This window comes from Lactuca saligna, chromosome 3 (assembly GCF_052625555.1).
Source record: "Lactuca saligna cultivar CGN05327 chromosome 3, ASM5262555v1, whole genome shotgun sequence".
Taxonomy (NCBI): domain Eukaryota; kingdom Viridiplantae; phylum Streptophyta; class Magnoliopsida; order Asterales; family Asteraceae; genus Lactuca; species Lactuca saligna.
Genome location: NC_136419.1, coordinates 6,134,177 through 6,145,463, shown reverse-complemented (window position 1 = coordinate 6,145,463; position 11,287 = coordinate 6,134,177). Strand labels below are relative to the sequence as shown.

The 11,287-nt window shown below is 34.8% G+C and overlaps 2 protein-coding genes across 2 annotated transcripts; both read left to right on the top strand.

Annotated features, from left to right (window-relative positions):
• The first annotated feature begins 3,370 nt into the window (after nucleotides 1–3,370).
• Nucleotides 3,371–4,548, top strand: LOC145033382 (hyccin). The gene has a single exon (XM_078982018.1). It carries the CDS (start codon nucleotides 3,471–3,473, stop codon nucleotides 4,464–4,466), a length of 996 nt encoding a protein of 331 aa, XP_078838144.1. The 5' UTR covers nucleotides 3,371–3,470; the 3' UTR covers nucleotides 4,467–4,548.
• A 113-nt stretch (nucleotides 4,549–4,661) lies between these two features.
• Nucleotides 4,662–5,630, top strand: LOC145033381 (CASP-like protein 4A4). The gene is made up of 3 exons (XM_078982017.1): nucleotides 4,662–5,012; nucleotides 5,087–5,222; nucleotides 5,315–5,630. The coding sequence occupies exons 1-3, from the start codon at nucleotides 4,732–4,734 to the stop codon at nucleotides 5,492–5,494; spliced, it is 597 nt and encodes a 198-aa protein (XP_078838143.1). The 5' UTR covers nucleotides 4,662–4,731; the 3' UTR covers nucleotides 5,495–5,630.
• Nucleotides 5,631–11,287: the final 5,657 nt, after the last annotated feature.

Below are 11,287 nucleotides of genomic sequence, written 5' to 3'. Positions count from 1 at the left end.
AAAAACTTCAGAGGATATTTGGATATGCTTTTTTTTTTTTTTTGCAAAGTGAAATAACAAGAATCAAATAATTTGATAATTTGTGGTTAATTTTATATTTATTTTTAAAATTGGTTTTTTTTTTTTTCCAACAACTCCTTATTTATAAAATGCATTTTTTTGGACCGACAAAAGATTTACAAAATAAATATAGCAAGGTGCTAGACAAAAAAAAAAAAAAAAAAAAAAAAAAAAAAAAAAAAAAAGGAGAAATACATAGTGTTAATGACACAGGTTAAGTTTTGAAGCTCACACCTTCTTACGTCTATTCATAAACCAAAAAACATCGAGTCGCAAAGAAGAAATAGTAGTCTTTTGTGGTTTGACCGTTTCGAAAGTTGATCGTTGCGAAACTTCAAAATAGCTAAATACATTGTAAGTATGACAAATTGACTCTTTCCTTCAACATACAATTATTACAAATTCAAATTATAATGACACTTAGGCTTGAGGGAGTGGACTCGCCGGCCCTCTCGCCAAAACACTCGCTGTCAATATTTACACCATCACTATGAGTCGCTAAGAGACTCACTAGTGACGAATCGTTACTTTAGTAGCGAGAAGAGAGAAGAAAAAAGATTGACTGTGATTGGTTGAGGCTGTTTTCTTTTATTATTATTATTATTATTTTAAAAACAAAATCTAATAAATTCCTCTCAGTACAATTCCTTACATTTTTTAACCTATACATGCTAACCTTACTAGACAATATAAAAACTTATGTGACTACAAGATTTTACATGATAAGATGTTAGGAGTATTACTATTTTCCTTAACCTTATTAGATAGGAAAATGATACAAATGCCTTACAAACTTTTTAAGATTTACCTGTTGAGTCCCTAAAGTTTTTGCTGGGTTTTATGGGTCCCTAAACTAGGATATGACATGCTCTTTTAGTCTCTATGAACCTATAATAGTCAGTTCACTAACCTTTTAGATAAAAAAAAAACATATATTGTGCCCCTATAAAGCCAAAAAAATAAGTTCGGGGATCAATACAAATTGAATTTGAATCAACTTTAGAAGAAAATTAAAGGGTTTTTTTTTTTTTTTTTGGTACAAATTGATCCCTAACTTATTATTTTGGTTTTATAGGGGCACAATATAAGTTTTTTTTGATCTAAAATGTCACTAAACCAACTATTACAGATTAACAAAGACTAAAATAGCAGATCATATCCTAGTATAGAGACCATAAAACCCGACAAACATTTTAAGGACTCAACAGGTAAACTTTATAAAATTCGTAGGGCATTTATGTCATTTTCCTTTCCCTATTAGATATACATTCAAACACTTCAATTTTTTGAATACGTAATTGTAACATAGAAAGTTTACTAACCTTTTAGATAAAAAAAAAACATATATTGTGCCCCTATAAAGCCAAAAAAATAAATTCGGGGATCAATACAAATTGAATTTGAATCAACTTTAGAAGAAAATTAAAGGGTTTTTTTTTTTTTTGGTACGAATTGATCCCTAACTTATTATTTTGGTTTTATAGGGGCACAATATAAGTTTTTTTTTTATCTAAAATGTCACTAAATCAACTATTACAGATTGACAAAGACTAAAATAGCATATCATATCCTAGTATAGAGACCATAAAACCCGACAAACATTTTAAGGACTCAACAGGTAAACTTTATAAAATTCGTAGGGCATTTATGTCATTTTCCTTTCCCTATTAGATATACATTCAAACACTTCAATTTTTTGAATACGTAATTGTAACATAGAAAGTTTACTAACCTTTTAGATAAAAAAAAAACATATATTGTGCCCCTATAAAGCCAAAAAAATAAATTCGGGGATCAATACAAATTGAATTTGAATCAACTTTAGAAGAAAATTAAAGGGTTTTTTTTTTTTTTTTTGGTACGAATTGATCCCTAACTTATTATTTTGGTTTTATAGGGGCACAATATAAGTTTTTTTTTTATCTAAAATGTCACTAAATCAACTATTACAGATTGACAAAGACTAAAATAGCATATCATATCCTAGTATAGAGACCATAAAACCCGACAAACATTTTAAGGACTCAACAGGTAAACTTTATAAAATTCGTAGGGCATTTATGTCATTTTCCTTTCCCTATTAGATATACATTCAAACACTTCAATTTTTTGAATACGTAATTGTAACATAGAAAGTTTACTAACCTTTTAGATAAAAAAAAAACATATATTGTGCCCCTATAAAGCCAAAAAAATAAGTTCGGGGATCAATACAAATTGAATTTGAATCAACTTTAGAAGAAAATTAAAGGGTTTTTTTTTTTTTTGGTACGAATTGATCCCTAACTTATTATTTTGGTTTTATAGGGGCACAATATAAGTTTTTTTTTTATCTAAAATGTCACTAAACCAACTATTACAGATTGACAAAGACTAAAATAGCAGATCATATCCTAGTATAGAGACCATAAAACCCGACAAACATTTTAAGGACTCAACAGGTAAACTTTATAAAATTTGTAGGACATTTATGTCATTTTCCTTTCCCTATTAGATATACATTCAAACACTTCAATTTTTTGAATACGTAATTGTAACATAGAAAGTTTACTAACCTTTTAGATAAAAAAAAAACATATATTGTGCCCCTATAAAACCAAAAAAATAAGTTCGGGATCAATACAAATTGAATTTGAATCAACTTTAGAAGAAAATTAAAGGGTTTTTTTTTTTTTTTTTTTTTTTGGTACGAATTGATCCCTAACTTATTATTTTGGTTTTATAGGGGCACAATATAAGTTTTTTTTTGATCTAAAATGTCACTAAACCAACTATTACAGATTAACAAAGACTAAAATAGCAGATCATATCCTAGTATAGAGACCATAAAACCCGACAAACATTTTAAAGACTCAACAGGTAAACTTTATAAAATTTGTAGGACATTTATATCATTTTCCTTTCCCTATTAGATATACATTCAAACACTTCAATTTTTTGAATACGTAATTGTAACATAGAAAGTTTAAGAAAATGGCACTTGTATGTCCAAACTTTTTGAAAAAATGTCTTACAACTTTATAAAATGACACGTGTTCTTGTTTTGTGTAACCATAAATCATAATATATCATCTTGCGTTCTAAAAAGTTGGTATGATTTTTATAAAATCGACTAAGAAAATAGAAAGACAATTAATTGCTCATCGAGTTGACTAGTTTTTGGTGTTATTATATTGAATAAAAACATTTAGCAATTTTATAAAAACCAATACGATTCAAATAAACATTTCGAATGTGAAAAGAATTGTTTTAAGCCTATAAACATTTGACATTTGAGTTTAGATTAGATTTTTAAGGGGTAAAAGTGAAAGGGATCCACCTTCTTCTCCTCAAAACTCTCTTTCAAAATAATTATCACCCTCTCTGTAACAACCAGTAAACGACCTCCTGCAAACACCATCCTCCGCCCAATGTCATCCGAACAAAAAGTATCATGGTCGGATTCTTTCTCCGAAGCCCAAACCGCCATCCAAACCCTCTCCACCATCCTCCCCTCCATTCCTTCCACCATCTCCTCCTCCGACACCCCCTCCTTAGCCCTCCTCACCGACCAAGAACTCGCCACCCAAGTCTCTGACCATCTCCGGCAACCCGACTCCGGCGCCGGAGACAATCAACTCTGCCGCTGGCTATACGACACCTTCAACACCTCCAAAGTCGACCTCCAACTCGTCGTCCTCCGCTTCCTTCCCATCATCGCTGGAATCTACCTCTCCAGGATCCCCCTCCGGAAACCACTCGCCGGATTCGAAGCGGTTTTGTTGGCCATTTACGCACACGAAACCACCGCCCGTAACGGCCAGGCAATCACCATAAACCTCCCGGATCTCTCTCATCCGAGCATTTACCATGAAAGCAAACCACAGCTCCATAAGAGCTCGTCAACCGATCTTAACCTAGTCGTGATCTCCCCTGGTCTGGATCCTCAAGGAACAATCCGGTCAACCAAACGAGCCCGGATCATCGGAGTTGGTCTCGAACTATATAATAGCAAAATCGTTGACATGCCGATCCAATCGAAACTCGATTTCTGTGAATTTTGTATCATTTGGGCAGGCCAAGATGGAGAATTCTATAAAAATTTCCCAAACGACAATCGAGAAGAAAAGGGGAAAGAAGACGACACCAAGAACGAAAAGCAAGAAGGGAGGGTTTTGCTGCCATGGGAGATGCTTCAACCAATGCTGAGAATATTATCGCATTGTTTAATGGGTACTTACAAGAACAAGAACCACGAGTTGCATGAGGCTGCATGTCGTGCTTGCAGGAGTCTTTATGCTAGGGCATTACACGATATAAATCCGAAAGCGATTTTGGCTATTGGGAGTCTCCTTAAACTTATTAATTTTCGGAAAACGGGTGTTGATCATACTGAGTTACCCGTTACTAATGTCATCAATCTTTAATTCTTACACTAATTAACTTGTTAATAATTCAAACATTTGTATAATCTCAAGTAGTTCGTACAATAATATTATACTACAAGAATGTCATTTTCTGTAACCTGTTCCCTTATCCTACATTAGACATAGATTAATTATACTTCTTGCAAAGACCATATAATTCATTGACTGCATTCTTTATAATTATTAGGTTTATAGTCTTACTCGATTGTTCTTAAACAATAAGAAGGTTGAGTTGATACTTACAGAAGGAATTGAAAAAGGTTAGATGAAAGAAGGCAGTGGCGTTTCGGTAATTCCACGGCAACCAGCGGCGGCTGTTTCTCCTGGTGCCGCCTACTTGTCTCCGGCGATGGGTGTTCTGACACCATCACCATTCTCGTTTTCAGTCGCTTCTTCTCGATGGAGTTCTTCTAGACCTTCGATTCATATTTCCATTCTCGTTCTCAGGGCAATGGTGATGGTTTTTTCTTTTGCTTCTTCTCTGGCGCTCGCTGCCACCATGTCTGATAACAATCAGGATGGATTCCAAGAACACACAGAATTCATGTAAGTTTTAATTTATAATCTTCGCAAATTGTAAATTAAAAGGGTAAGAACAATGGACGTATAATCGATTGCAGATACAGCTTTGTGGTGACCACTGTGATTTTCTTCTATTCTGCATATCAACTGTTCAAAGGTATCAGTGACATTTCCTATAGATGCGTTCTTATATCGGACAAGATCTCAGACTACTTAAGCTTCGTTCTGGATCAGGTAAATAAGTCTTAAAACACTTGAAAACTCTCTTCAATGGTGCCTGTTGCTTCTGCGCTATAAACTAAAGCATATTACTATATGAAAACCAGTTGTCTGGGTACCTCCTTGTTTCATCTTCTTCAGTGACAGCAGTAGCTCTCCAAAATACATCATCATCGCTAAAGAAAGCAGCAATAGTTTCTGTTTCCATGTCAGTTGCTGCACTTTTGACAACCGCAGTTTCTGCAATTCTCTCCGGATACAAGCTCAGCAAAAGAATTATGTGGTGATGCCAAAGTTTGAGCGATCATATAAGTACTCCTTTGATTCTAAATAATTGGAGATGGATTGTGAATTCTTTTTCCTCTTAACTATTGATCCATTATTTGTTTTCAATGGATTAATAATGTAAAACTGGATTCTGCATATCGAAGTGCATTAATCAATATGGGATTTGTCTCTAATTTAATCCACCTCATCATTTCACCTGTCCTGTTTTAAACAAAAGATTCTCAAAGTTCTAACAACAATAAACAAACGAGGATGTTAAGGCTAGCTAGTAGCTACCTAAGGATATTTTATTTTTATTTATTTATTTATTTTTAAGAAAGATTATAAGTTTAAAACTACTTGGACTTACCACTAAAGGTGAACGGCATCGGCTCGGGAATGGTTGAGGGATGCTCTAGGTACCTAAGGTAACAAGAACCCTATGGGTTGTGTCCCACTATCGAGACTTTTGAGCCCACTTCGGGTTATGCTTCCCGTTTTTAATTACGTCTTCAACTTCTTGTAATATGTGTTGTTTTATTTGTACCAAAATGTAATCGTTTTAATGTGGATTAGGCAGTCTCTAATGGTCACAACGAGAAGGATTGTGGTCTATGTGGCCATGATCATGGTTCGTGAACACCACCACGAAACTTTGAGATCGGGCGTGATCGTGGTGGTTCGTTGTGCATTCGACAAGTGCAACGGCCTATAAAGAGATGTTTGAACATTTTCCTCTTTGATTTGCTTTGATCATTTTTTTGAAAAGTTTATTTATCTATTTATTTATTAAAAAACAACCATTTACATATATAACTACCACAATACCAAGGTTCTAAAAAGTTTGTCATGACACGTCATGACTCCAAGGCTTGTACTTGTCACCAAACTTTAACAAAGTACCGCCATAAGTGATATATTTATATAAAAATGAATAATAGTATATATATATATATATATATATATATATATATATATATATATATATATATATATATATATATATATATATATATATATAGTAACATCCCAAAGTTCAACAAATTTGAAACTTTTCAAAACAACCATTTTGTCTAGTAAGTGTTATAAAACCATTGTTTCAAAACATTATTTAAAATCAGAGTTTCCTAAGATCCAATTAGTTGTAAAACCAAGGATGTGTACGGTCACCCATTCGTCTTGCCACGGTCCACTGAAGTACCTGAAACCATAAACCAAAATTGTAAGCACAAAGTTTAGTGAGTTGCCCCCAAAGTATCATTGTTAGGTGCATTTTGTGCATATTTTTTGCACCTTTTAGTCCAGTTTGTGCATTCGTTTAGCATAGTTATCTTCCATTTTTCTTGCATTTCATCAAAGTCGTGTTAGTCTCTAGAACAACCTTATTTGCACGCTTTTACAGGCTTTTCAGGTAAACTTGAGGTTGAAACGTGTTTGGGAGGTGCCAGGAAGCACAAGTGAATATTCCAGGATGATTGGATGCAAAACGGAAAAGTTTCAAAAATCAAGATTGACCCTGGAAGCAGGAGTGTACACGGGGCGTGTTCGATTTGCACTGAAAAACGGACACGGAGCGTGTTTAACCAAAAAGGAGTCGTTAACCATGTTGAACACGACCGGTGTTATTTTAGTCTATTTCGACACGGGGCGTGTTTGACCAAAAAGGAGTTGTTGACCATGTTGAACACGACTCGTATCAGTTTAGCCTATTTCGACACAGGCTTTGTTCGATACAAAAGCTGCCTTTTGATAGTTTTTTCTATCTTTCATATTACGGGATTAGGGTTAGTTTTAGAGACACGCATCATATCAAAGCATTATTGTTGAGAGGATTTCAAAGGCTTTTGTAAGGATTTGATAAATTTTCATTTGGAAACTCTATTTCTCTTAGAGTAAATTATTGAAATTGTCCCTATGGTTTGGTCAAAATTGCACGTTTGGTCACTAACTTTTTTTTTGCACTTGAATCGTCCCTATGGTTTGATTTTATTGCGTTTTTCGTCCCTATGGTTTGGTCAAAATTGCACATTTGGTCCCTAACCTTATGTATGTAAGGAACAAAAAACGCAACAAAATAAAACCATAGGGACGATCCGAGTGCAAAAAAAAAAGTTAGGGACCAAACGTGCAATTTTGACCAAACCATAGGGATGATTTCAGTAATTTACTATTTCTCTTATTTGTAAGTTGTAATTGCATACTATTTCCATCTTTCGACTTGTGATCTTGTTCTAGCCATGTGTGGCTAGAACCCTAGTTTCTCTAACCTTTTGTTTTGACTTCTTAGTTGTGATTTCAATCATATGACTTGATGTTTGCTTTTAATTTCTATCTAGTGAATTTGATTTTGCTTTAATCGAATGTTTGATTCTAATTGTGATTCGTATTGGTCATTTGAATTAGGGTTAGGTCATTCAAGTTATCTAATTGCAAAATCCGTAATTGTTTTATGAAATGGACTAAATAACAAGCACTAAACCGATTTCCATTGAATGAATTTAGTGTAAATCTTATTCATACACCCTTACGCTCCCAAGCTTGTGAGGAGTATTAGGTGTTATTGGGAGCATTCACATAAAGTTTAATGCAATCTTTTAATATAATTCTAAGAGCTTGTTTAGATTAGGTTAGTAAGGTTAGGGTTAATCAAAGAGCTTGTTTTGGTTAATTAATGTAGTGAATGGGAAGTGTTAGAGCTTGTTAACACTTTCAAGTACTAGCTTAGATAGAATTAAGCAAGTATCTAGTCACCTTTGAATCACATTGCTAAATTCTCATACATAGAGTTGGAGTCCCTACAATTTCTGAATTTAATTCACTCATTTAGTCGATTAATTGTGTCTTTAATTATTTGTTCTAATAATTTCATTCAAAACCCTCCTCTTCACTGGCCTATAGTCTATCTGGTACGCTCACAGAACCTTCAACATGACTGCTACGCCTCATTGGGCCTTCAGCCTATCTGGAACGTTCTTCGGGCCTTCGGCCTGACAAGTACGCCCCACTAGCCTTCAATTTATCCGGGACACCCTGAGTCTATTGACCTTCAGCACAAAGCAGGGTCGCCTCAACCCAACTACAAACCAATCGTGTCGACACACACACACATACACACACAAACACACATACACACACACACACATATATATATATATATATATATATATATATATATATATATATATATATATATATATAACAGACAAGCATACAAATAACCAGTAACAACATATCGATATAAACATTTATTGGTTTGTTGACTAACATCACTAAGCAGTACAATCTCAACTTAACCACACTACATCAACATATGCAACCGGTAAACACAGAGCCATAATAGATAACAGGAAGATCTAACAGATCACTAAGCATAACACCATTCTACATACATGGATATAGATCTAACAGATCACTACAACATGCCAACATACGATAAACCAGGATAACAATCCAATGGGTCGGCCTTGGTGCCTTCAACCCAAAAGTACAGTGAGGAAAACTTACCTCTCGTTCTGATCCATAGCTGATGAGGACCGACTCTGAATCTCAACTCTTTTACCGATATATGTTTCCACCGAGTGATCAATTCCATCAAAATCCCAAAATACCCTCATGGTCCAACTTGGTCAAAGTCAACAGTCCATGTTGACTTAGAAAACACGTCGTGTTCTGCATGCACCCAAACAGTCGGGAAAATCTTGACTAACACGCCATGTCGACTTAGAAAAAACACCATGTTTGCCGAAGATCAAACAACTTAATACGTTACGCCGTTTTCCTTGCTTCCAAGAGCTCTAAAGCTCAAATCTAGTCTGAAACGTGATCCATAAGGATAAAGATTCCAACTTTATCCATTGGGACTACCCATTAAGGTACAACACCCAATCCATAAAGCTTAAAAATGCAAGGGCTTAACCAATAAGCACTTAATCCTTAAGGTCCAAAATCCATCCTTTCCATAAGTGATTCTAACACCAAAACCATCCCAAAGGTTGGTGCTTTATAGACATACATATGTCTAATGTATGTCTTGAACCCATATTAGTCAAAAATAAGGATTTGTGAGCTAATCTCTATGCATGGTATCAAAACTTAATTAAAGACTAGATCCAAGACACTACTAGGTCACTTTGACATAGAGATTCATAAAGTTGCAAACTTTATGAGATCTAACCATTCCAACATCCAAGAACAAGAAGAAAAAGGGAAAAAACCCAAGATCTAACAACTTCAAATGATAAAAATCGAGTCTTGGTCACTTAAAAAGGTCCAGAAGAGTGACAAACTGTAGAATGGGGGTTTGCTTGTTGGATCTTTGCTTCCTTCTTCCACCTTGTTCCTTCTTTAACTTCAAAAACATCAAACTAGCTCAAAAATAGGAGGGAAAGATGATTAGGGTTTCTTTCAGGGCTTGAGGGTTGATGGGGGCTGAGGGTAAACAAACCCTAGCCTCCGTATTCCTTTAAATAGGGAGAAAAACCCAAAAGATTAGGGTTTCATTACCAGCCATCAACACGTCGTGTTCCAAGGGGAAACACACCATTTTTTCCTTGATAAAATCTGTGTTTCCTCATATTTGGCCACGCTGTGTCAAATCCTCAAAAGGTGATTCATTCCCAAAATTGCTTCTCAAATTTCCGACTGATATATATATATATATATATATATATATATATATATATATATATATATATATATATATATATATAATATAAAAAATTGTCGCCTTAAGTCACGCCTTACAAACGACATGACTCGTTGCGACTTGAAAAGTTTGAGGTTTGATATTGCCGCCAAGTCACATCTAACGTTATTTCAGAATCTCACACAATACACAGCCTCGTTTTTACACCATTCTTCTTTTTCTCTATTAATATTTACACACACAACTTTCTTTACAACAAAAAAAACATGGATCCCAAATTCCCAATCAAAATACCCCCCCCCCCCCCCCTAAATTATCGAAACCACAAATCCGATAACGTTTTTATGTGAGATACAACTCCCTGCCATTACCCAAAATTGGATCTCCTCAAGGTGGTTTTATGAATTTTCTCCTACCCGGTTCCCATATCCAAGAAACACAACCTTTTCCAACCACAATACCAACCTTTCTTGCCCTATCAACAACAATTTCAACTTGGTTTCATATACCAACAACCATTCCATCCAAAACCATTATAGCCACAAAGTTCACCCCCCCTATTCATCATATTTTGTGTCGGAAACACAACCTTTAACACCACCCCAAACAAAAAAATAAAGGAAAAAAACTCGTTCGAACCAATATAACCGATAGGTTTCCATGGACAAAATATGAAGAAGAAAAGTTAGCAGAGGCGTGGATATCTGCTTCCCAAAATCCAGTTGAAGGAGATAGTCAAACTGTAACATCCCAAAAACCATAGTAAAAAAATTCATTTTAAAAACCTTTAATAATCCATAAACCATACAAAAAATAGTTTCCCAAAAGCCATGATGTAAATCAGAGTATCCCAAAATCATAAGTCAACAAATATCCAGGGATGATGTGCACAATCATGCCTTCGCCTTGCCCCGATCATCCAATGTGCCTAAAACCATAAAATCAAATTGTAAGCATGAAACTTAATGAGTTCCCCAAAATTACCACATACAACCAAACAAATATACATATTGCATTATAGGTGCACAACCTCCCGGTTGTATTACCCTTGCCCACAACCTCCTGATTGGATTGCCATACATTTTGCATGTTGGGTCCATAACCTCCCGGTTGGATTACACTGGCCCACAAACTCTCAATTGGATTACCATACATATTGCATACTTGG

Excerpts from the sequence above, each read along its gene's own strand:
- LOC145033382 (XM_078982018.1), top strand. The coding sequence starts at position 3,471 with ATGTCATCCGAACAAAAAGTATCATGGTCGGATTCTTTCTCCGAAGCC.
- LOC145033381 (XM_078982017.1), top strand. The coding sequence starts at position 4,732 with ATGAAAGAAGGCAGTGGCGTTTCGGTAATTCCACGGCAACCAGCGGCG. Across the intron at positions 5,013-5,086 it reads CAAGAACACACAGAATTCAT|ATACAGCTTTGTGGTGACCA; the intron begins GTAAGTTTTAAT and ends AATCGATTGCAG. Across the intron at positions 5,223-5,314 it reads TAAGCTTCGTTCTGGATCAG|TTGTCTGGGTACCTCCTTGT; the intron begins GTAAATAAGTCT and ends TATGAAAACCAG.